At 48.3% G+C, this 25,594-nt stretch overlaps 2 protein-coding genes and 1 long non-coding RNA gene across 8 annotated transcripts; 1 reads left to right on the top strand and 2 right to left on the bottom strand.

Annotated features, from left to right (window-relative positions):
• Positions 1–747: 747 nt before the first annotated feature.
• Positions 748–3,413, bottom strand: LOC115493347 (uncharacterized). The gene is made up of 2 exons (XR_003958072.4): positions 2,945–3,413; positions 748–2,654 (listed from the first exon to the last, which is right to left on the bottom strand). It is a non-coding gene; the product is annotated as an uncharacterized lncRNA (long non-coding RNA).
• A 5,940-nt stretch (positions 3,414–9,353) lies between these two features.
• On the top strand, positions 9,354–18,431 carry SERHL2 (serine hydrolase like 2). Of its 6 annotated transcripts, XM_072923345.1 has the most exons (13): positions 9,444–9,461; positions 9,803–10,027; positions 10,827–11,051; positions 11,123–11,236; positions 12,321–12,362; positions 13,087–13,106; positions 13,298–13,372; positions 14,118–14,227; positions 14,505–14,584; positions 14,920–14,954; positions 15,714–15,790; positions 17,198–17,291; positions 17,633–18,431. In XM_072923345.1, the coding sequence occupies exons 3-13, from the start codon at positions 10,904–10,906 to the stop codon at positions 17,747–17,749; spliced, it is 912 nt and encodes a 303-aa protein (XP_072779446.1). In that variant the 5' UTR covers positions 9,444–9,461; positions 9,803–10,027; positions 10,827–10,903; the 3' UTR covers positions 17,750–18,431. The 6 variants fall into 6 exon arrangements, with proteins under 6 accessions (XP_072779447.1, XP_030118736.1, XP_072779448.1 ...); XM_072923346.1 differs by lacking the exon at positions 9,803–10,027 and having other exon boundaries at positions 9,354–9,461; positions 13,319–13,372; XM_030262876.4 differs by lacking the exon at positions 9,803–10,027 and having other exon boundaries at positions 9,354–9,461.
• Positions 18,432–19,465: 1,034 nt separating this feature from the next.
• Positions 19,466–22,624, bottom strand: RRP7A (ribosomal RNA processing 7 homolog A). The gene is given in 7 exon segments (NM_001198822.1): positions 19,466–19,770; positions 20,235–20,433; positions 20,840–20,937; positions 21,560–21,683; positions 21,953–22,078; positions 22,256–22,398; positions 22,562–22,624. Coding segments are annotated over 7 exon segments (828 nt in total). The 5' UTR covers positions 22,614–22,624; the 3' UTR covers positions 19,466–19,684.
• Positions 22,625–25,594: the final 2,970 nt, after the last annotated feature.

Raw genomic sequence — 25,594 nt, 5'->3', positions numbered from 1 at the left:
AGCCAGAGAGCTGGCCCGACCTTCCCTGCCGGAGTTCTCCCACCTCCTGTAGGGCACTGCAGGAGCTCTCCAGAAGGACACGGGCACCCTGGAAGGACAGCGTATGTGGCAGGGTAATACGCACTTAAAGAGCGTGCCCCAAAACGCACGCTGTTGCCTTGATGGGTCAAATTAAAATACTGGAAATAATGTAAAAAATTATAAATGCAGAGAAACGTTATGATATGAAATATAAATAGTGCACCACATACTGCTGCTCAGAGAGAATAGATGTAACAGAAGAAATTATAAACTTTGGAATTCAGTACAAACCTCACAGTTTAGAGGCCTAGCCTGTAATGAAACTATGATTTAATCACATCATCACAGCTCTCATTCACTTACATACTTTCTTTAGATGCTGCACACATTCCCTAGTGTGTGCATACCAGGTGACTTGCCCTGTTGAAAAAGCTCTATACAAACCCCAAACGCAGATGTGCTCTGGCTGCTCTGTACCAGCCTAGTGATGTAAAGCAGCTGTAATTCCAGCTTGAGCAGCAAGCTTTACAGCTTTTTAAAGCTTTTAAAAGCTTTACAGCTGCTTGGCATTGCTAGGGAGCATAGAGCAGTCAGAAATGCCACTGAATATGATCCTCAGCCTTGCCAGAATTTCCACTGAGTGTTGAGACACCAGTTCTTGTTTTTTCTTTCAACCAAGCATGAAGATGTTGCTGACCACAGAAGAATTTCTGAACTTCCATAAGAATCTGGGCAAAGCACTTTATTCTTTTTCAGAGAGGCTTCAGTGGGAGGACCTGCCGCTGGAGCTCTAAATCACAGCAGGGATGAAGTACTCATCTGTTCCATTTTTAAGTACGCTTGTCACACTTTTCTTTGTATTTTTGGATGGCAGCTTCAAAAATATCCTGTGGTTTGCTTTACAGTTGCCTAGTAGGGAGTCTGTTTCCCTCTGTGGATATTTATAACGTTTATTGGGTGACTTCATAGACTCTTCCAGCCACCTTGCCTAAATGTTAAATGGCCTGGTCTAATTCTACCTTTTATTCTTCTTCTTCTTCATCTTTGCCTGTGAAAAGTTAACATCCGAATTCGCTGCTCTGAGATTGTCTACGGGTCTTGCTCATACTTCTCTCATCCACTTGAAACTGTGACCTGGCAGCAGTTACAGCTGAAGGGTATTGCAGCAATCATCTTCAGCTATGAAAGCCAGAGAGGTATGTCACAATGGCACCATTGACCACAGCTTGCCAAAGCTCACATTTGAACCACGGGGTCCAAAACGCCTTCAGGATCAAAGTACCTCTGAGGTGGCTTCATTATAGGTGGAAAACACAAGGATGCTGAAATAGCTTGTGTCCTGTGCCATGAACCAGGAGAAGGCAACCACCTTAAAGGCTTTGTGTAATTACAGTGAGAATACAGGCAGGCTAATTTGAACACTGCCCACTGCTGCATCTCTGGAGAAAGCTGGATCCATCCTAAGACAGTTTTTGAGATGCCCAGGATGCTGATGACAAGGAATGACAAGCATGACAAGGAATAGCTCCCAAGAAGGTGCCAGGACTTGTTCTTAGGATTTACAGATTTTATCCTAGCCCTCATTTTTTCCCCTGCACATGGATAAATATACCCTCACTATCACTGATACTAAAACTTTAAACCACATTAAACATGAAAGCATTAATTGGTAGAGCTGCTGACAGAATGAACCATTTCCAGAGAGTTTTGTCTGAAGTCCTGCTGCTGAGAGCAGTAGGTCTGAGTTCATTCTACCTTTGATCATAGTCCTACTTCGTGGTGTTTCTCTGCTTGTTCTTCAGCAACCTCCAAGTCTGGTAAGTTCCAAGATGTTGATATCCAGAAGCCCAAGAACCAGTAACACCCTAACACCTTCACTCCTCAGCATGCAGATTCCTCACATCTTGCATAAGGTAGAAGGAGCCACAGTCTGTCTATTTACTCCTGTCACTTTGGGAGGTGTGGGAAAAAGAACAGTATTTTGGGGCAGGTCATTGCAAACTACTGAATAAAGATGGTTTTCTGGGAAAGCAAAAGGCAAACATTGCCTCAGAGGAAGGGAGAGGATAATATGATGAATAGAAAGAACTGGAGATAATTAAATGCTGAAAATCTGCAGAAGAATGGAAAAAAAAAGATACCAAAAAACCAAAGGAAAAGAACATGGAGGGCAGAGAGGAGGGAAGATGAGTGACCACATTAGATCACCCAGTACTGACTTACCCTTCAGTTTTGCAGACCTGTGTGTGGAAGCTCAGCTGGGGCTGGAGCACAAATTCCACATCACAGGTGACCAATTACTTAGGATCTCAGTGCCTTACTGCGCTGCCAGCCAGACCCAAACATGCTGTTGCCCACTGGTGTGGACACTGACTTTCTGGATGGGATGTGAGTAGGATATGAAACTGCCCTGACAATGTAGCTGACCAAGTGGCCCAGACATAAGCTGGGGAGTTCCAGCCAAGTGGTTAAATGGGAAGGAAAGGGAGAGAAGAAAGCAAGGGGAAGGCCTGGGTACCCTGGGTTGAGAGGTGATGCAGGCAGAGCCTGAGTACAGACATGAGGATGGAAGGATGATTGTGGGGTGGGTGGGAAATGACTGCCACCATCTCCTGATGTGCTGCAAGTCCAACCTGTAAAGAATACAAAATGTACAATGTCTTAGGTAGTTTTCCCTTTTGAGTTTTCCTCCCCTTTTGAGATGGTCTCTCTCTTAACTTGCTAAAAGCCTCCTTTTAGGAGGTGCTAACATCAAAGCATTAAGAAGAAGGAAAAAACCCCAATACCACAAAAAGAGAAAGCCAGGAGGACTAAACCAACACACAAAAATCCCCCAGTCCTGTTCCTCTACTCCCCCAGGAAAACAAACAAACAAAGAAACACAAAACCCCAAAAACCCAACCAAACTAAAACAAACAAACACCTTCAGTGGTTCAGAGCGAGCAGAGGCTGGTTTTGTTCCACTCTTATGAGAAAAATTAGCACAAGTAGTGGCCTCTTCGCATGAAGCGGTGGCAAGGCCCCTCCTTCCTCTACCAGAGCGGGGCTCTTCTCAGTAACGAAGAGAAACTACTTTCCAGGAAAGCGAAGGTACAGGGGCTGCCCGGAGCGCGGTGACCCAGCGCGGCTGCGGGAGCCGGTGCCGCGGCTTGCGGGCTGCCAGCCCGGCCCGGAGTGGCTGCGCTGCCGCGCGTCCCGGAGCGTGGATGCAGCGGGGGAGCCAGAGCCAGAGCCGGCCGCGCAGGGGCACGCCGGGCACCGCGGCCCGGCCGCCTTCACGCCAGTCTGCAACACCCTCTGCTGTCCAGGCTTTCCCCCACGGCCGCCGCAGAACGCGAGTTATCACTCCTTGCCTGTCCATGCCCCTGGGTCACTTGAGGGAGGAATAGCCAGCAGACAGCGACTTTCTGGGTTTTCAAACAAAGCATCGGGCTGCATAATCTGGAAGGTATTTAGGTCAGATTTAAGCAGCTGCAGTCTTTTATAACTGTACAGCAAACCACTCCCTCACCTCTGAATCTCGCCTGCATGTCAAACACCCTGAAGCAGTAGAGGACAATCCGGGACAGGGGAAATGAGACACCAGCCTTCCACACCACTGGACTCGGGTTTGAGCTCCTTGGCTCTGCGGCCACATAAATCCACGACCACCCCAGGTGCCTTCTCCCAACATTCCTGCCCAACAGACATGGAGGTGGAAGCTCAGTTAAGGATTTCGTTGTATCCTTTAGGTCTATTGCCTCTCCTTGTTATCTCATATTTTCAGGAGGGGTTACTGGAGGCTGAAATGGATAGACCTTGCCCAAATGCCTTTGCTCAGAATCCTTCAGTTGGAACATGTAGCCTCAGTCCTGCCCATGCTTTCCCAGATTTGTCCTCCCCACACGGAGTTGGGTGGTGATGCGAGCCCCACTCACAGGACACAGGCACCGAGTTCACTCATTTCAGGCATTTCTCCAAAGCAGATAAAAACAGGTGGGAGCGGCTGTTTGCAGGAAGCAATCCAAGACAGAGACCCTATAGCATAAAGGTCCTAAGTCATTGTTGGACCTAGAAACAGGGGCTTCCTCAGCTGAGGATACCAAGCCCCTAAATAAAGTAAAACCATGTAAAATGCAAGGAGTATAGCTATGGACTGTAATTTCGGAACGGTTGTAGCAAAAGCATTGCAGGTTGGTCCCATTTAACAGCAGTGTCTATTGCAGTAGGCTAATTTCCAGACCACTCTGCTTTCCAGATGATCACAGGACAAAGAACTCTGTCACATTAATCATTCTTGTTTTGTTAAACATCCCATCTTCATTAAAAAAATGCCAATGGTTGGAAAGCTGCCAGCACCCTAAGTAAACCCCTGAAGTATTTAACTCCTTTTGTCCATTATCGAAAGTATACATCGTCTCTAGACTGTTTTTTTCTTGTGCCATTGTTAGGCAGTGTGACAATCAGAGGAGCAAAAATGCAATGCTACATACATAATCTAAGGCTTTGATCATATTGGTCCTAAATGCTTCTCTCTCATAAAATGTCTTCCAACTCCTTAACAGGCCTTAAAGCTCTGCCAGGAAGCCTCTCCAACTTGTTCCCTTCCTTGTTGAATCATAGCTGTCAAAACTGGGAATTCTTTCACACCAGTTATCAGCCCCATGGAATTAGCAGACACAACATAATCTCCTGCAATATAATCTCATTACACCTGTTCCACATTCCCTGCTTATATATGGGAGAATGGAATTAGCCTTTCTGACTGCACTGGGAGCTCACACTCAGCTGCTGCTCTGCTGTGAGTCAGTCCTTCACCAGAGTCACTTCTTCCACAAACAGCACGGCCAGATCAAAAGTGTGGCCTGGGTGGAGTAACTCACCATTGGACTGTTTCAAAAACCCCCCTTACATGCTTGTATCAACTTTAATATTTTGACACTTGCTACCTAGTCAATTCTCAGTCCGATTACTACAAAATGTGGTAATTTGGTATCATCCCAGTATTTTAAAAATCAAAACACAGTATAAGACCGTATCAGTTTCCTTGCTGGAGAGCTATTTGTTCAACAATTTTTACTTTTGTCAGCCAAATCCATAACCTAAGTCTATAACTTACATCTCCAAAAGTTCCCAAGCAGTCTTATAGATTCTTTTCCATAAACACACTGTTAGGCTTAGGGTTAACTAGAACTTTTCTCTTGTTTTTAAATTATCCTAGTACGTGCTATTTCCTTATTCTGTCTGAGGTCAATAAGGAGCTCATAGGCCTGTAATTACAAGTGTCAGATTGCTTATGGTTTTCACTATTATTTCATCTCAGCCTATGGGGAATCTACCAGATTTTCCAAGTGAAAGATGGTTAAATCTAGACTAGAGCTGGAGAGAAACTTCTCTTCTTCCCCTGACACTTCATACATTAAAATAGGTGCATGCTCTAAAGGTGGGCATGGGTTTTGTAGAGATCTGGAGAGTAGTTCACCTCATAAGTTAATCTAAACAGGCCCAAGGGATAAGAACCAGTGGAGACTCCTGAATCTGTCCCATATATAATAGACTTTCTGATTAAGGAGGAAATGGAAAGCTGAGACTGGAAAGAGTTTATTTGTATGATGGGTGCTCATATATAATTTATATGCAATAAATGTTTCTAGCCATTTCATTAGCTGCAAATAAAGCGATACAAATGTGCACCACTTGGATCTGATGCATGGTGTATGCCTGGGGCTTCTTCCAGCTGAATGGTGGTGGTTCATGTGGGAATGATTTAACACCCCAGCAGCCCCACTATCCAAATTATGCTGCAGGTGAATCCCTGAAGTAGATGCACTCCACTTTTTCAACTACTCATTGCTTGGCTTAAAACAAAGATTTCCATTTAAATTATCATATTGGCCTCAGACTGTGGTGGGTAAAGAGCCAGCATCTCTTTGTCTCTCCCACCTTCTGCACAGCTGGAGAGCTCTGGAAAAACTGAGTTTAGCTCAGCTGGTTACAGCATGATGCCAATAAACAAGGAGCATAACAGATCTGGAATAAGGGAGAGAAACCAATCTAAGCCATCACAGTTTTGTTTTGTTTTGGTTTGGTTTTTTTTCACTTAATATGTATGCAACTTTTTCAATAGGAAATTAGGAAAAAAACCAAAGAAAAAGTACACCATATGAGGTACCTGGATGAGTCTGTTGCTGTCGAGCAGAGCCCAGAGATTGTGGGATGATATCCTACCACAAGTCTTCCCACCTGGGGAGCTCATTTAAACTTTTGAGACTTCCTGGGACCATCTCCAAGGTAAGCAAGATTAGTAGATGAAGCTCAGACTAAAGCCTGTGAGCCAGCGTATTGGAGCTGCTTGCATGATAACATGCTTGCCTGTGATGACTTTTATTTCCCTGTCTACTATAGATTGCAGCATACGCTCACAATATGGTGCTTTATATAGAGGTGTGTCCCCTATATATCCTCTGAAAGAAATCAGTTATGCTAGCAATAGCATGGGGGTTTTTTTATTTGTATAACCACACAAGAGAAATTGGGGTACAGGACTCTTACTAATAAATCAACATAAATAGATCAATACATCAGTACTTCAGTGCTTGAATCCAACCAGCTATGGGGAATTTATCCCCTGGTAGCAATCAATCTGCTGTACTTAAAGTTTCCCCACCAGATCTGCAGCGAGCACAAACTGATCAATGCTGTTCCAAGTCAGTGGAGCATAACAGTTTTGCATGTCCCAGTGTTCACCCTTACAGGTCTCCTGCTCCTTTGCAAGGACACAGAGGTTAAATTACCCTTAACTAAGCACATGGGATAGCTCACACTAACTCACAGTTCTTCATTTAAAACCAGCCTTTCTTAGCACCAGTACAGTGTAGCACAGCCAACACCTCAGCACCTTCCAGGTGGAGTCTAGTTTGGTCCTCCACAAGCAGCAATTCCACTACAGTGGCCTGTGGCACTTACTAGAAGTAGATACAGCAAAATGAATTCTGTGAGCCATCCAAATTCTGCTGTACATCCTGCATAGGGCCCTCCCCCTGGGGGGTTTTCCAGGCTGTGCTGGGGGAGATGCACAGCCTTGTAAGATGTTGGGATGCTCTCTTAGAGGGGTGAGTAGCATTGCTAGAGAAGGTATGAGGGACCTGGAGGACAGCTCAACAATCTGTCTTTCGCTAACAGGGGAGCTGAAGGGAGGCTACAGAGCACATCCCAGGGCAATCTTGTCCACTTTGAGCTCTATCTGAAATCACTTACTTCCCATCATTTTGGTGAGGAATTCTTCCTTTCCCAACAGGCAGCTGCTGCTGGAGCCTCCTACTAGAAGTGATTTAGGATGCAGGTCATGTGAGTCCAATGTCACTAGAGAAAACATTATTCCCACCTGAGTCCCAGAATAATCTCTGTGACCCAAAGCAATGAGAGCCCAGCTCCTACTGGCTGCTGGAATGGGGGAGAGAGCCCAGTCTGGTGGTCCAAGACCTGTGGGTGGTGATGCATAATACTGCCAGGGCAAGCATTTACAGCAGAATACCAGAATTATCCAAAACAAGGCTTGTGCCCAAAAACCAGTATTAGGTAGAGGTCAGGTAGATCTCCAGCATGTAGCTCTCAGGGGATGTTGCTTGTGGGTACAAATTCTTGGAGGTGAAGCTCCCCATGCCCCAAGCACAGGTGGTAGACAAGACCTGAGGATAATCTGTGCTATGATTGCATGGCTGGCTGGACAATGCCATCACCTTCAGTGGGCTCATTTCACTGCCCCCCAGAAGTGGGTCTAGCTCATGAGTGGCAACGGATTTTCCTGGCCACGACCCATTGTCCCACCAACCACTGGAGTGTGTGCCAACAGTCCACATAACTTCTCATGGCACAGGGAAGACATGCCACAGACTGAAGTCTTCCTCATGAGTCATGCCATAGACTGAAGAACCACAAGCCTAGCAGCAGCCACTGCCTAACAATTACACTGCCTAACAATTACACTGCCGTCTAGTGGCTTCTTTAGGAGGAATTCCAGGAATTCACAGGAGGGCCCTGCCCTCCCTTAGCAGCAGCCGCTATTTGATTATTGTTTGTTATTATTGAGTGCATTTTACAAATCTGTTCTGCCAAGCTGTCTCTCGCTCTTCACCTTTTGTAATCAGCCACCTACCTCTGAGAGTTGTAGGAGAGAAGCTGTAGAAGTTACTGCAGCCTCTCTCCTTCTGCAAGGCTCCCCAGTCCTTGTAGCCTGCTTTCCTTGTTCCTTAAGCATGGAGGCCTAAGAAAAAGCAAAGCACTGGACACTTTGCAAACCTGCAAAAACTCATGTTCTGATTTCCTTTCTAATGGCTCACATGGAGAGGAGGTTGTGAGCTACACAGTGCTCTTGTTTCTTCTCAGTGATGGGTCCCCAAGGTTATGTTTCAACTGCTGTGGTGTAGAGCCCATTTTGCCAGGATGAGTTAGAGCTAGGCAGGAGAAATTGGGCTCTAAGCTTCTACACTGGTTTCTTTCAAGCTTTTTAGGCTGTTCTGAAAATATATAGTGTAATTTAGGAGACTGATGTGCTGAACTGAGCATAAGGCTTCTACTTACCGCTATAAAAATGATTCCCTAAAAACATACATTCATTCTGCTTCCTCCAACTGTTCCAGCAAGGGGTCTCACTGGTCACAGTATGATTTGACTTTGCTTCCTCTGACTGCAGAGTCCTTGACTGAAGAGGAATGGTTGTGGTCTGCATTAGGCTTAACAGACTGACTGCTGGATGGAATAAGAGGCACCAGCAAGAAGCCATACTTGGGTATTGGCTTCCTTGAAACTTGGTCTATGCAGACATAACCTTTTTGGGCAATTAATGAGGCAAACCGTATAGAAACCTCTCCGTCTGAGAGGGGTCTGTTTTCGCAGAAGAGGAGTGGAGTGGCTGAGGTAGTGCTGTCCGCTGTGTATCTGTGGCAGCTTGGCCCTGTAGTAGAGTCAGTTCATTGCAATGGGTCACAGTATGGGAGGGTGACTCTTGTCCCTGAAGCAACACGATTCCAGCAAGTGTTAGGAGTTCAGAAAGTCTCTCTATCAGAGACTGACAGAAGTTCGGTGTCAGTGTCAAGCTCTGGGCCCATTTGATGTCTATATGAAGCTCCTGGGTCACAGTTAAAACATCTCACACTGTGTCACCACAGTACAGGCAGTTCCCATCGTCAGTAACGTGTCTTCTGGACGTAGTCAAGGGTGCAGCCATACCTCCTTGATTTCGACTCCTTAAAGATTCCAATCACGCCCAGGAGGTTGTTCGCAGCTCCAGACCCCACAGCCCCCGTTACACTCCCGTTCCTCTTAGCGAGCCCGATGTGACAGAGGCGGGCAGAGGGCGCCCCGGGAGGCGGGCAGCGGGGCGGTGCAGCCGCCCGGCCCTGCCCTGCCCTGCCCGGCCCGGCCCCGCCGCCTCTGCTTAGCCGGCCCGGCCGCACGGAGCGGTAGGAGGGGGCCGGGGCGCCGCGGGAGGGCGGCCAGGGGAGAGGGGCCGGGTCGGCCGTGGCGCTCGGGGGGCTGCTCTCGGCGCCGGGCAGGGATCGGTCCCCGGGCAGCCCTCCCCGGGGCCGGGAGCAGGACCGAGGCGAAGGCCCCGGTGCAGCGGCGCCTCCTGCCCGCCCAGGGAGGCCTTACCCCGGGCCGGGGGGATCACAGGGCCCGAGCCCCGCTGGGTCAGGCAGGACTGCCTGGGCAGGGCCACCAGGCTCTGCCAGAAGCCCAGGCCCTCAGGACAGGGCAGGTGCATGGTCAGACTGTGGAAAGTCAGCCCACGGTTGTTTGTCAGGATCTGGCCCGGCGAGGGCAGCTGGGATCAGGCACAGCCCCGTGATCAGCAGGCAGCGCCACGGTTCCTGGGAAGGGGGTGTTGCTGATGGAGACCGGCACTCCTGCAGCACTGCTGGTCCTGGGCCGAGCTTAAACACACTCATTGAGAGCCCCCGGCTTGGCTGATTGGGACCACCAGGGCCCTGACGGCAGCCTCCGCCCTCTGTCCTCACTCCTTAGAGAGGTATGGGCTCAGGACAGACTTGCTGTAGCGGGATTTAATTGCTGTGTGGTCTCAGAGGGCTATTTAAGGGAGCAGATATGCAAGACAAGGCACTTGGGAAGGGGATGTGATATGAGAGACTTGGAGATGGTTGCCCATGCCTTAGGGGTGAAAGGGCAATGTTTAAACCACCATTGGAAGGTCGCCAGAGGCTGGGTTCACTCAGGAGCTGGCGCTTGAGCATGGGTCAATGATTGGCAGATAGATGAGATTGGTTTGAGGTTGAGCAAGTGCCTAGCAGGTTGTGGACCCATATCCCATATAAAAGTCCCTGGCCCTGAGGGGTGCACAGGCAGTGGCAGCAGTGACCTGCTGTGCAGCATGGAGCCAGCTGCTCTAGCAAATGTGCCAACCAGTGGTGCACAAGAGAAGCACCAAGGTAAAAGCGGGCAAGGTGGTAACAATTTAATGCTGGAGGCAGCATCCTTATTCCCCAAACTGTCTTTTGGCCCAGGACAGGTGCTTGGCTGACTGCAGCTAGCTGGGGAAATTCTGCATGGTTCCCTCTTGCCAGATCTCCTGTGCCTTTTGGTCAGGTTGCAGCTGCTGCAGAGACACAGAGAAGGCTTTCTCCTCCTGTGTAGGGAAAGCTTATTTCTTCCTAGGAGCATAGCTAGTACGTGCTGGGAGGAGGATTCCCCAAACAGGCAGTCAGGAATGGCAGCTTGGGATGTTGAATGGGGAGCTATAAATCATCAAGCTGCTAATTAAGACCACAGGAGACTGGTGAGTTACTGAAGACCTGTATTACTCTTTTCAGAGCTCTAGACCATTAACAAGACCCCTGGGACCTACTCCAAGTACGTGACTCTCCAAGGACATCACCCTGTTTTGGGCATGTTCTCAGAGCTGAAATTCCCTGTGCCCTGGGGACATGTGGCAGCCAAGGCCTGGGGACCCTCGGAGGGACACCCTGTGCTGTGTTTGCATGGCTGGTTGGACAATGCCAACACCTTTGACAAGCTCATTCCACTGCTCCCTAGAGGTAGGTCTGGCTCATCAGGATGGCTTGTGTTGTGTGGCCGGGCTGCACATCTGATACTCTTTCCCTTTCAGGTTGTTACTATGTGGCAATGGATTTTTCTGGACATGGTTTGTCCTCCCACCGACCTGCAGGCTGCCCCTACCATTTCCTAGATTATGTGACTGATGTGCGCCGGGTGGCAGCAGGTGGGTAGTTGAGGGAACCCCCGAGGGGGTGCTTGTGCAGGGGGTGCTAGGTATTGGTCCTGCTCTTTCCAACAAGCAAGCAGCATTTTCTGCCAGGAGAGGAATCAGTTCCCCCTGCTTCTCAGTTTGATCTTAGCCAGCACTTTGTGACTGAGTAAGCATCCCTCTTTCTCACTGTTTGGGAAAAGGAAGAAACTTAAAACCCTGGAAGTTTCTGTAGTGTTTCTATACTAAAAAAGCTGTAGTGGTGAAGTGGTGGATGCAACTAAATGGTTTTGCCAGACCGGCTTTTTGTAAGCAGTCAGTGACCCCTAACCAGTGTTAGGTGTAAGTTGGAAGCTTCTGGTTCTCCCTGATGACAGTTTACTAATTGCTTTAGTATCATGCAGAGAAATCTGAAAGTCAAAGTGTCTTGTACTCCTAATAACTCCTGATATAACTGTCCATCTGTATATTTGGCATGTGTGGTTTTACATTCCCCATTCAGTATACAAATGAGCCTCTAGAAGCTCTCAGATGTTCCAGAGGGTAAATGCCATCTTTCAGTGAGGTATATTTCAGATGGGCAGCACTGATAAAGCTGTATTTTCCTATACAGCTCCCAGAGTGCCCTAAAAATTGACTGAAGAGCCTGATGTGCTAAATGGTGCAGAAAGCTTTCACTTGGAATCATACTTCCTTCAATGCAGCAGACCTGGCTCTGTGTCCTTACATGTCTTGCAGAATGCCCTGCAGCAGGATGCTCTGTAAAGGTTTCTCTCTTCCACCAGATGCTACACAGTCAGGCTCCTCTGCTTCTTGCCAGTCTCATATCTGGCAGTGAATGGGACTTTGCTGGAGTTTGTTTGACATACAGAGAGAGCTTGAGAGCTGTATGACATAAATACCATGGAAATGAGGTGGTAAATGCTCTTTTTTTCTTTAAAATCAGCCTACTTAGCTGCTTGGTTTCTGGATTAAGAAGCAAATGTGGCAGTACAAAAGCCCCCCTGGGAGAAAGGACCCATGTCAGTTCAGAAGCAGCAAGATGTTGCTGCTCTGGTTTCTAACGTAGCACTGTCTGTTTTTGTCTGTTGCCATTTAGCATTGCAGTGGAGAAGGTTCACACTGATGGGTCACAGTATGGGTAAGTAGCTCTAGTCCTTGTAAACTGTGAGATTAATAGAAAGCAGTAGGTAATTAACATCCAAGACACGCTGCTAGGAGCTGGGTTGGAATATTTATTATATTATGCCAAGTGCCAGGTTCCTGCTTGAGTGATTCAAAAATCTGTGCCCATGTTTGAAATGCCTGTTTTCAAGACCCTGCCGCAGAGACAGTGGTAACTCTTTCTGTGAGCATTTCCCCCACAGGACAGAACAGTGACTAGCAAAGAGGGGTGGTCTGTGCAGGAGAATTCACAGCAGCAGGCCTTCCTGCCTGGTCCCCACAAAGCCTGGGAACAGCCCTATTTGGTGGGCTGTAAAGCTGCCTGAGGACTCCAGGATCCATCCCTTTGGGCATGGAATATGATTTGAGTTTGCCGTAATTTGGAGTTTGCTTCCCAGAGCCGCTCTAGTCACAGCTAACAGGACCTACACACCAAGACAAGCCATTTTAAAGAGTAACTGTGCCTTGGCCTTTGCTGTCTGAGGGAAGTGGGAATGGCACAAGATGGGGAACACAGCAGGTCAACAGCCTTGTCTCTGCTTGCATGTTGTGGGCTGGGAGAGTTCTCCTCTGCACTGGGATTTTGTCCCATGGTACAATGCACACTTTTATTTCTGAGGCAGCTCCTGCTGTGGTGAAGGTGAATTTCTGCTACCAGGGACTGTTCTGTGCATTACTGATTACCCTTTTCTTCTTTGCAGGTGGGGCTGTGGCAGGAATGGTAAGTAAAACATCATTTCTTCACGAGGTTGTGATTTCTGCAGCTGCAACAACAAATGGGAGAGGAATGAAGGGACAGATCTGGATCTCAGGGGAGGAGAGGGCCTTCCCTGACCCCTCTCCCATGCAGCAGGATAAAGACATCGCTCAGTGCTCAGCTTTTCATTTTCTTATTGTTTCATTTCTCCTCAGTTCTGTTTTCTTTATCCCGAGATGGTGGATAAGCTGATCCTGCTGGAAAGTCTTGGCTTTCTTCTAGCTCCGGAGGTTAGAGCTCATGTGTCCTTCCCTTCATTTTTTAGAACACAAAAATAGATGTTTTTTTTCTTTCCTTCACTTGTTCAGAGAAAGCACTGATGTGACCACTTCCTGGCAAGTCCTAGGGCACTTCCTTTTGGCAGGCACTGATCGGCTCCTTGTTGCAGACTGAAGTCCATCTTTAGGGTGGCCCTTGGGGCACACTTGTAGAGCTCCACATCCTGCAGTCCCTTAGCACTGAAATTTGCCTGTCTGTGTCAAGCCCTTGTACACAGGAAACTGGAATCTCTATCCAGGCAACTGCCAGCTGAGGTTATCTTTTTGCCAGCAGCTTGTTGGGTGACCTGGGTACAAGACTGGTAGATTTTTTTCTGTTCCTGGCAGTTCATAAAGCTACATTTCCAATTTGCCATCATTGCTACCAGATGCTGGAGCTTTCGCTGGCAGTAGTGGGACAGAAGCCCTAGGTCAGAGAGACAAAAAATACCAAACTTTGGGGAGCTGGCCTCAACTCATAAGTGAGATAGGAAGGGTTAGAAAAGATAAAAAGTTATTAAGTTTATAAAGGATAAAAAGTTAAGTTCATTACAACAGTATTGATGTTCCCTTTCTCCCAGCATTTTTAATAAGATACCCATAACTGGTACCAGTTCTGATGGATATTGAAGAGTGAAATTCCCTCTTCCACTGTCCAATAAGGGGTAAAATCATTAAGAAAAGGGTTACTCCTCTTCCCTACCTCTCTGTGTTTCAGGACACTGAGGCGTGGCTGAAATCAAAACGGAGGGTGATCGACAGACTACTGAGTCTGGAGGCAAAGCAGCAAACTCCCAAAGCACGGAGTCCTGAAGCAGCATTGCAGAGGTGGGTTCCCATCCATCCTCTTCATTTACTGCCTGACCTCACCTTGACAGAGTTAGAGCTGCACAAATGAGAAAGGAAAACCATCCCTGCATTTCATCTTTCAAGTCCTTTTCTGGAATCCCAGCAAGACCTTTTGCTTCTGCTGCCAGAAGGTGCTGCTTCTTCCTGCTCCTTTCTGAAGCAGCCTGAGAGCTCACTGTCACCTTGTCATGGTATTTTTGCTTCACTTCCTCCCTTTTTCCAGCATCACAATCTCTCTCTGCCATGTCTCCCTCAGGCTTTTAGAAGCAAACAGCCATCTGACAGCAGAGGGTGGGGCAATCCTGCTGCAGCGAGGAGCAACTGAGACACCCGCTGGTAAGGGGCTGTGTGCTGCTGGGCCACTGCTGGGTGTGGGAAGGAACTGGTGCCAACAGCCATTGTCTTCTGCAGGGTACAGGGTGCCCTAGCTACACATCTACACAGCCTGAATGGGATCAATTAAGTCTGGAGGCAGAGTTCTCCATTCCCATCAACTGGGTTTGGTGCTCAAATCCTACAACAGCTAAGAAAATAAATTTTAAAAAAGGAGAAATCTGAATTAATCATATTCCTCCCATCTCAGAAAGTCTTGGGCAGACCCCAAAAGTGAGTTAAAACAGAACAACTCCTGCTCCTATAAAACATGAAAATCTTCTGGTTTTGTTTTCTAGGACTGGTGTATAACAGAGACATGAGAGCCCGTACGGTGAGCACTGCTCTTCTGACATGCCCCCTGCTGCTTCGGAGCCCTGAGCTTACAGAACACTCAGATAGAGGATGCCTGCTCACAGAGCTAGAGCCTGCCTCCACCCAGCTGCTTACTTTCTGCTTTCCCAATTCCCACATGTCCTTTAAATGCTGCTTTTAAAAGAGCCTGCACTTGATCATTAATTCAGCTTAAAGAGTGACTGGAAAATGTTACCATTTGTTTTTTTAAAAAGTTTCTCTGCCCCAGGGCTTCCTGGCCACATTTTCCTGCTGTTGTAAGTCTTCAGGCAGCAGATGGATGGATGCTTTCTGTCAGCTTCTTTGTCAGATGACCTAAATAAGAAGGGGAGTGGAGCGAAGTCCTTAGGTTTGGTATTTTGATAGTTTTGTGCCACTTTGAGCAATTAGGGCCTCCTCTATCTGTGCTACTGTCAGGATATGGAAGCCAGTGTAATGTACTCTTTCCTTTTTAGTAAAAGGATTTTTAAAGCTTTTCTCTATGAGATCATTCCCATATGTGCTGCAGCCCAGCAGGCAATGCTGTTGGCAGCCCTGAAACACAGCTGGACAGGAGGAGCCTTTGCAGAGCCATCTACGCCTGTGTGCAGCCTGGATGCATGTCATGTCCCAGCATGGAAGCTTCAGGGCCACAGTTAATTCTACCTTCAGAGCCACTTGTGCAGGAGGGCTTGGGGACACCCTCTGCCCCAGATGCTGTCCCTGAGCTTTGACACTTTCCCTCTCTTTGCACCTGCAGCAGAGTCGAGAGTTCTTCACAGTGGAGCAGTGTGTAAAGCTCTTGCAGAAGATCCAGGACCGTGTTCTCATCATTGTGTGAGTGAGGCACAAATCATACCAACTCTTGCTATCTCCTCAGTAGAGGAATGAAGGCTAGGAAGGAGTGCTCCATTACCCCTTCCCCTACACTAGTCATCCAGGCTTCTGGCCAGCTGGTGTAACAGTACAGCTTCACATGTGAGAAGTATTTCCCAGAAGACAGACAGCAACTGGAACATCCTCCCAGCCTGGCACTCTACTTTCAGGCTGGGACTCTCTGATGCAAGGAATTCACTGAGGAAACATTAGTCCTGCCCCATCTTTCCCATGCTCTTGGCTTCACAATCCCACCTCACAACTTTCCATTCCTTGACACTGCAGCAAGGGGCCATCCTGGCAAATATGTGACTCCCCACAGCACCACACCTACTTGCTGTCCTCCTGACCTGACTCTACCACAGTGAGCAACCCAGTCTGCCCCCTTTCGCCAGGCCTCAAAACCTCTTGCTTGAGCTAACAGGTGAAACTACAGCAGTTTCCATCTCTTCCAGCTGCTCCTGAAGCCCCTGGTCTGTGCTCCTGCAAGCTCTCTCCTGTGGCACCTGGGACAATCAGCTCTGGGGACATGGCCAGTAGCTTGCCAAGCTCTTAAGCTGTCTGGGTGCACAGCTTGTTCTGCCAGTCATCCTCTGCCTTTTCCCATCTCCTTTGAAGGCAAGGTGTGCAGGGCTCTGGCTACCTAGGCTGGTGGGGATGCCATTAAAAGATTTGTCTAGAAAACAAGAAGTGCTAGCAGTTGAGAAAAGAGGTGCAGTTTTGGCTTCCCTGATCTGTTTTAGTATCATAACAGGTTCAGGTTATTTCTGCTTGTCCAGAAATGTAACACTGTGCTGAGGTCCAGTCCTCTGCACCATATAGAAATGCCTGGGATATTCCCTTGTTCCATCACCAGCAGAGTAGGAGACAGCATGATCTTAGCTCTGCAGGAGGTCAAATGCTGACTTCTCCAGGGCAACTGCCCTGGTACCTCCCTCTCTGAGCAGGCCATAACCTGGTTAAATAACCTGCAAAGAGAGGCAGAAGGGACTGAGGGGAGATGTGGAAACTCTAAGGAAAGAAGTTAAGAGTAGAAGGCAGAGCAGGGGCAGGGAATTATGCTTTCAGACCAGTTCCAGAGCCAGCCCTGGGAGGACAATATTTAGCCCGTCTCCACTCTGATACCACTAGGCAGTCACCCTAGGTTTTACACCTTTTAGTTTGATAGAAAATAGCTGCTTAGCCAAGCTGGGCAGTGCACTCTGACTACCATGTGTGACCCTGTCACCTGCTGTGTAGAAGCAGCCTGGAAAGAACACATGGGTTTGTCATCCTACTGTACTGGGGACACTGATCCTGCCCAGGGCAGCCACAAAGACAAATGGAGGCACACTGGGTGCTGTACTAAGCCTCACTGTTGTTTTTCAGATCACAAGATGGACTCTTGGTACCGCACAACCTACCCAGCAGAAATCATTTTGTGAAAGCTCTGCAGGAGGCATTCGAGTCTACCCTCAAAGAGGTGAGAGCAAACATCATCCTTGCATCTCAATTTGCCACCAATCTGGGAGCAGCAGCTGGGACGCAGCTGACCTTGGTGGACACCCTCCACTAGGTGATTGTCCTGAACAGCACAGCCTTCACATGGGGAAGTGGGGGGTGGAGTCAGGGGAGGAATTCAACTTTGTCCCTGCTGCCAAAGTCCCAAATTAGTACTGCCCTCTGGACTCAGCTCTTCTCTGGTCCTTCCATCTCCGTCCTACCTCACTTGCCCTGTCCCTTCCCATGAGTGTCACACAGCAAGCAGTGTGTGCTTGAGGGAACACTTCCTAATCCACATCTTCTTGTGTCCTTTCCCTCCAGCACATCCAGCTAGCAGAAGTGCCTGGGAGTCATTTTGTGCACCTGAATGAGCCTGAGGTGGTATCTGGGATCATCAGCAACTTCCTGACAGCACAGAACACCAGGGCCAGACTCTAGGAAGCCCTCACAGCTGCAGCAGTCCAGGAGAACTGGGAGCTAACAAGCAAGCTCCAGAACTGTCACCATTTCTACCTCACATCCAACATTAGATTATGATAATCTTTCCTGTGCTTAGCTCACTGCAGGGTGGAAGCAGGTCTGCCAGGGGTACTCTGAAGGGGAGCTGAGCAAAGTATCTCATTTTCCAAAGGTTGATGGAATCTTTGCTCTACTTCCAGCTCTGTGAGTACAGGGATAGAGGCCCAGAGTGGCCTTCCCCTTGGCTTACTCCAAACTTGCACACTGAAACAGAGCAGAATATAAGGCAGAGGCATCCTCTGTGACAGCAGCAGCACCACCAGCTTTGGCACTGCAATAGAGGTGGCTCATCTTGCCTCCTCCCTGAGGATAGTGCGAACAGGCTGCTCCCAGGATTTAACCTGCTAAAAAACAAGGGAAGTGTTCTGCTTCTCTTACTTGCATAGATGCCTGAGCTCAGAGGGCCTCAGTGTCTCTGTTCCACTGTGAGAGGTACTGTTTAAGAATCAGCTTGTGTGAGAGCTTGTGCAGAGAAGGCCATTTTAATGAACACTAGAGAATCCCTAATCCTCTAGCTGAAGCAGCTGGGAGAACTACAAATTATGGAAAAATTGGCAGAGACAATTTCTGTTCTAAATAAAGATTAATGTTCTAATGTTAAGTCAGTCTTCTTGACTCTATAGGAGAACAAACCTCCTTTCTCTTGCAGGCCGCTCACCCAAACAGCTAAAATGCATCTTGGGAGGCAGCAATTTTTACACACTGTCTGCCTCCCAGTTAAATTGATGCAAAAAGCCCACTGAAGCAGGCAGGCCTGTCAATCTGCAAGCAATTCAAACTGTATTTGCAGTCAGTTTTTTAGGAGAGGGTAAATCCATTTTATCTCAGCTCTCTGGAATTTAACACTTCCACCTTACATTCATGGTCACATCTCTAGCAAGGATGCAGATAGTAAAATAAATGTGTAAAATCCTGGGGCTGTGTGGGTTACTTCAATCACAGGCCTAGCACTACTCCAGAGCTGCAAAAATTCCATAGGAGCAGTACCAAACCATTGCCCCACACCTAAGCATGCCTGCTGCCATCCTTACCTGCCTTCTGTGAGCTGGGGACAGGTTAAGTGGAAACAGGGCCTGGAGTCTGGTTTCTCCTTCCAAACCAGGCTGCTCAAAGTGGCATTGGTTCTTGCAACAGTGCTGGCTATCAGGAATTTCCCGTGGCCCAGACATGGTTGCAGAGCTCCATGCACAGCTGGATGACTGGGCACCACAACACTTGGCCAGAGAGGGAATCACCAAGAGAAGGTGTAGGGCTCTGTACCAAACCACTGATCTCTACTTGTGGCAACAAGTCACAGTTAGGTTTTTCCTTCAGTCACTTCCTTCCTCAATCCTTCAATAAAATGTGCAAAGAAGCATCAGATTACAAGCCATAATTTTTACCAGAACCCCAGCACACAGGAAGCTGTTTCCTACAAGAGACCAGGGGGAGGGGGGGAGGGAGAGAGAAGGATTCCCATGTTCTGAAAACAGTAGCAGCAGTTTATTTACAGTTCTTAAGCCATCCCCTGCCCCTGCAGAGGCTGCGCTAGGTCAATCCCAGTTCTCACCAAGCTTTAGGAGGTGTGGTTTCGGGTGGCAGGGAGATAAACCTTGTCACAGGATGTGCCTCAGCCCCTTGACCTGAGCACCCTGAGAAGTGGTGACATGGGGCTGAACGACAGAAGAGCAGGATACTGGTGCAAGTAAAGGGAACTCTCCTCAGCAGCAGTTGCTGGGATCTCCTGTTTCAGATCCAAGGGTAAAGGCAACGCAAAGCTGCCTCAATTCCTCAAAATCCTTTGGTAAATGGAGTCAGTAGGCATCTCTCCTACCCTCTCCAGCACAAGCACCTGAAGAACAGCTCAGTAACAACTTAGTATGGCCGAAACTTGCGTTGGGCTCGCATCAGTGCAATCCTCTGCTTGTCCTCCTCAAATTTCTTCCTCAACTGGGCAATGTCTGAAAGATAGAGAAGAAAGAACAGCTCACTTGAGAGCAGCAGATCTCCCTCTCCTGGGAGCTTCACTTTCACACACCGGAGGGGCTCAGTCCCAACAGCCACAAACACACGTTTCCCAGAGCAGGTCCTTTTACACCTCAGCTGAATGCCACACTGGGGCTCCAGCTGTTCATCTCTGGCGGTGCTGCAGCTCCCTCTTGGGGAGGAATTGGCTAGTTTCCCCCTTCAATCACTGCCTTTGTGCAGACTGAATAAGCACCTCTTGGAAAACCACACCCTCCCACAAAATATTCCAGCAGCCCTTGCTAGGACAGGTGGTGGCAAGAGGCCATTCAGATCCAGCCAGCCAGTTGCTTAGTGGCAGCTGGATGTAGCCTCCCCTGAAGGCAGAAGGATGCTCTTTGGGCCACAGTGTGAGAGACAAGAGACCCAGACAGGGGTAGGAGGAGACTTGCACACTCACGCTCTCTCTTGGTCTCGCGATGCTGCCAGGCATAGAAGTTGAGCAGCTCTTTGCGGGCCCTTTTCTGTTTCTCCTTCTCCAGCAAGCGCAGGTTGGCAGCCTCTGTCCGGGGCAGGCCGGGCTTCCGGCCCTTCCGGGTCACCTTCACCCAGCCCTCCTCATCTGGAACACCCTCCTCCTTGGCTGCTTTGGCTTCTTCCTGTAAGGACAGGAGGGTGAGGCAGCCCAGAGCAGATGCACAGCCTATGCACAGCTCCCCACAGCCCTCCCTTAAACAGAGGCAAAGTTACAGCTCCTGCTTCCACACAAGATTTAAAGGAAGGCATGGGATCAGGGCTGCAGGCATTCTACTCTCAGTCACAACACTGCATGTCAGCCATAAACCAATTTATTTGTGGATATCTGTTGTAAACCCTAGGGGAAGGGTCAGATGTTGCAGACCAAACCTGGGTCTGACTGCCCAACAGCAGGGAGTAAAAAGAACTCTGCCAAACAGAGAGACCCTCAGCCCTTTCCACTATGGCTGAAGCACTGAGAAATCTCTCTTCTTTCTCTCCTCCCCAAGAAAATTGCTTAGTTGGGTTCTGTCCCTAGCCCGGCCTCACCTCTGCCATCCTTTTATCATAGTCTTCCATGTAGGCATCCACCTCAGCCTTCAGCTCCTTTGGATCCACGATGGAGGCCTCATAGCTGGCGATCCACTCTGAGACAGAGAGGGCACAATTCAGCAGTAGCTGCTATTAGAAGCAGGCTAGTGTGGTGCTTTTGGGCAGCTCTAGAGTGAACTCTAGCATGGGGGAAGGACATATTGATCCCATTCGTATTCAGCTTTCCCCCCTGACACAGCTCAAACTGACTTGGCTGAGAGCACACTCAGTATGCCATGTGAAGAGTTTGCAATTTGCCCAAGCAGAAGTGGGCTAGCCTGAAGCCTAAGGGGCACAACATTCAGGGCTGTGCTTCTGTCAAGCAATTATATGTGAAGTGCTGTCAACTTGACAGACATTTGGGGCCTGTTGCATGAGTCTGGTGTCCATTTTGAGGACAAGATGTAGATGGTATCTCTGAATCTATGCAATACTGAAAAAGTGTCAGGAAAAAAGTACCCTTGCCCACTTTCCCATAGGGTCACTGGACCAGACCTAAACATGGTCGAGTAATCTGGTTCAGTACGATTACCATGCTGTGAATAATAAAAGAACACAAAATACTAGACATATCCCCAGCTTAGAACAAAATGAGACATGCAGGGTAGAATTCAGCAAACAATGAGTATAGTTCTTCCCCAGCATTAGCCCGCAGAAAGACAGCCAGAGCTGACATACTGCTAATGCCGGTTTTCACAGGGTGGCTCTCTGTTGATATTATCAAGGGACCTTCCTGTGATAGAGCCTTGGCTGCCTGGACAGCTGCTGGTTTCCTGAACACCACATATGCTACTTGAAATCCCTGAAAGAAAAAAACACCCAGGTGAGTCAGATATGTAAGCGAAATTGGTGATGGAGCAAGGAACTGCAGTACAAACAATTTAAAATAAAAATCAAACCACAAGAAGCAGGATAGCAAAAAAAAAAAAAAAGGCAGTGTAAACTAAAGTAATCATGTCACCCAATGCCCCATATGGTTTCCTGTGCCTCGTGCTCTGCAGAGAATCATTCAGTATTTGCCATCTTTTCCCACTGAAGCATCAGTATTCCTCTCCCCCGCCCAAGCTTTACCTTTAGAGCTTTCTGGTCAAAGAATTTGGACGCCAGTTTATCTTTTTTCTCTCCTGGCCCTGGCTTGTCACAGATGTCCACAGACTGCACGTGCCCGCAGCGAGAGAACAGCCTAGACAAAGAGTCCTTAACACGGAGAGTAAGAGAAAACACGCGATACAGCAAAGCAGGAGCGATGCCCCCCTCGAACAGGCGGCAGAGTTCTCCGGGCGGCCCCAGCCCGGCCCCCCGCCCGCAGCAGCCCCAGGCACACCGGCTCCCGGGCCCCAGCCCAGCGCTCGGCCCCCAGCCACCCCCACTCACCGGGCCGCAGTACGGGGGCACGTTGAGGACGAAGAGGGTGCGGCGAGGCGGGTGCGCGGTGTCGGCCCCTTCCCGCACCTGGTGCTCCTTCACCAACAGGCAGTGGTGCGAGCGCTGCCGCTCCGAGAACTTCACCGCCAGAGCTGCGAGGGACCCATCGCTCTAAGACGCCGCTGCCGCCCCGGTCCCGTTCCCCGCGCCGCCCCTCACCCGTGTACCCCGCCGGCGCCGCTCCCGGTGCCCCGCGCCGCCCCTCACCCGTGTACCCCGCCGGCGCCGCTCCCGGTGCCCCGCGCCGCCCCTCACCCGTGTACCCCGCCGGCGCCGCTCCCGCCGCACGCCCCGTGGCGGCCGCCATCTTCTCTGCGCACGCGGCGCGGGGGCCGCCGGGAGTTGTAGTTCCCCGGGCGCCGCGCGGCCCTGATAATGGCGGCGGCCAGACTGAGTTTGTTTTTGTAAAAGCAGTGTAAAACTCACGCACTGCCCTTAATCTGAGAGAGGCAAGTAAATCTTAAAGAGATGTAGAAACATTCAAATGCAATTGTTTTTAAAGACTCTTGTTGATTTAAAAAACTCAAAAAAACTTTACAGATGAATTTATAATGGAAGACAGAACCATTTTGAAAATACTGAAGCAAGACTAATGTAGGAGGTGACAAAATATGACATGATATGGAGAATTGATCCAACAAAAAATCAAGTTAAATAAGCATTATTGGAAGGTACATGCAAAAGCCATGAAAATATACCAAACTTGCACATTGTGGCATAATTTCAGAAGTCCTCACACTTTTGAAATAAACCCAAGACAAACAAAAGAAACACCATTACTAATTACCTACCACCTGTCCTGGCCAGCCATTTAATTTAATATCTAAATTAATGCACATTCATTCAGAGTGCAGGCAATTAGTATTGCATACGCAAGTTCATAATTTCTACCAGCCCAGAAAGAAAGAAAAACCCAAAAAACCACCAAAACACAAAAATACAACCATGTTGCATGAGGATAAATGTAGACAGAAGGTGGTCGGTTCGAAATCATGATTAGCATGACAATTGCAGGATGTCCAGGAGAAACTGGAGAGCCAAGGTGAACTACCTGAAAGGGACTGGGAATAATCTGGTAAGAACTGGGAATAAATAGTTACTTTTTGTTTCAGTGCCCAACAGAAGCCATACAATGGTGCATTAAAGAGCTGACCAAAACCAGAACATCAATGTACACCAAGACACTGCTGTAAAATGAGCCACGGAGTGGTGTTTGGACACCCACACAATTCACCAATTTGTAAAAAATAAGAATATGCTGCCATAGATCACAGAATTATGGAAAAGAGCAGGTAGTACTTCTTCCAAGGAAGTATGTCAATGCCATAATAAACTCAGATAACTTAAACATAAGGCAAAGTTTAACAGTAAGTTAAAATGCATCTTGCTACTTGGCTTCTCAAAAGGACACAAATCTATTAATCTAAAAAAATCCTTGAGTCTCTCCGTTCTTTCAGAAGAGGCAAGAGACGCACTCCCAATACATGTTTCACACTTACACAGCCTTCTGTCTAGCTGGTAATGAAGTATCCACTTCACCTAGAACAGGTACCCTGATCTCAGAGCTGTTTTTGCTATAAAACTATTTTTAAATGACTAGGCTGTCAGTAACAAAGGCGCTTTTTTTCTGTAAAAAAAGAATTGGAAGTACATGGACACAAATGGCTCCAATTTAGTAGCAAGAGTCAGCTGCTAACTTGTATGATGGTAGATGAGTAACAGTTCTCTCAGCCATAAGCTCCTCTTGCTCTTCATCATGTTATCAGTTTGGAAATTTCTACGTTCACTTAGAAAGCACGATTGACGCAATGCTGGAACACCACCACTTATCTTTAGTTGCTTCACAGCATCTACAAAGGCTTAGAAAGGCTTACTCTCTGTGTAACAAACGTTTATTCAGAAACAGGTAATACATTATCTTCTCCAACCCCTAATGTTTCCTCCCCCTTCCTCCCCCCCCTTTTTTTTTTTATTAAAACACAGGTATTTGGTGGGCAATCTAAAAAAAGGAGAACAATAGCTGTCTTAGGTCCCCTCCCCTACAAACATCTGATGTTCACATGAAGCACCCCACCAATCATGGTGTCACTGGCCTTCAAACCAAAGAGAGTACTCCAGAAAAACAAGTCCTGCCAAGTCCTTATTATTTCCATGGCTAAAAGGGATACAGTGAGATTAAGGAATGGTCTGCACAAGCTAGATAGAAGAAAGTTCATACAGAACAAGAAAGCAAAAGAAACATGGGGGGTTGTCCAAGAAACGTGATCTGGATTTACAGGAGCTACTCAGCAGAGCTGAACAGAATGGATTAGATTAGTCTCCCAGCTAGTAGAATCAAGTTCAAATCCTAACCCGATTCTGGAAGTTGCTCTCAGCCTTCCCCTCTTCCAATACAGTTTGAACAAACACAAACGAGTGGAGCTACTGGGACTTTCAACATCCAAGGCGCCAGTGCGGTACAAACAATGGGAAGTACTGGAAGTGCCACCTAGTGGCTTGTCACACAGTCAACACAGACCCGAGCCACGTCCTCGCCGCCCTGCACGGGACTTGACACTCCTTTCCCGCGTTCCTTACACAGCGTTAACTGCCCGCTGCTCCTAAACCTCTCCCTGAAGCCACACTGCAGCCATCATCCTCCAAATCCAGGCATGCCAGCAGCATAACTGCACAGCAGCCAAACAAACAGCATTCCTCAAAGAAACAAGTTCTCAGACACAAGAGTTGGTGTGTATTAGGATCTGAAAAGGGTCTCAAGTCCTTCCTTTTTATAGGAGCCTGGCTGAGTTAGAAGCCAAGAAAGAAACTCACGTCCGTGCATCAGCAGGAGGAGGCAACACAATCGAATGGGAGTCAAACAATTGGGTTTCTTCTAGCTCTGAACATGACTGGTTCTTAATTTTTCAGTCCAGAAAGAGGAGAGCAACTGAGCCTGACCCTCCAGAGCAAATATCATCCTTGTACAACTGCCAGAAACACCCTCCAGCACTACCAGAGCTGAAACACCCCTGCCCAGAGCACAATGGCTGATGCACTTGCACATACGTCCCTTCTGCCTGATGTCTCTGTTGGCACACCGCGGGCAGCTCAGCTTCTCCCGCTTCTTCTCAATGTCCCAGCTGCTGAGCAGGAAAGTGTCCAACAGCCAGAAGGAAGAGTTATGCCACCGAATGCACACAAGTCCTTTCTGGATAGAGCCCAACCTGCCTTTGTACCCAGTGCAGCAACTTCAGAAACAACGTGGTGCTCTTGCCTGTGGACAATCAAGGGGATGCACCCTTTAGTTAA

This window comes from Taeniopygia guttata, chromosome 1A (genome assembly GCF_048771995.1).
Source record: "Taeniopygia guttata chromosome 1A, bTaeGut7.mat, whole genome shotgun sequence".
NCBI classification, from domain to species: domain Eukaryota; kingdom Metazoa; phylum Chordata; class Aves; order Passeriformes; family Estrildidae; genus Taeniopygia; species Taeniopygia guttata.
This window is presented reverse-complemented; position numbering and strand designations above follow the sequence as displayed.

What these genes read in the sequence shown, in the direction of transcription:
- SERHL2 (XM_030262876.4), top strand. Translation starts at nt 10,904, where the DNA reads ATGTTCTCAGAGCTGAAATTCCCTGTGCCCTGGGGACATGTGGCAGCC. An exon ending in ACTGATGGGTCACAGTATGG is followed by an intron (nt 12,363 to 13,086) that starts GTAAGTAGCTCT and finishes TCTTCTTTGCAG; the next exon opens with GTGGGGCTGTGGCAGGAATG. An exon ending in GAGACATGAGAGCCCGTACG is followed by an intron (nt 14,955 to 15,713) that starts GTGAGCACTGCT and finishes TTGCACCTGCAG; the next exon opens with CAGAGTCGAGAGTTCTTCAC.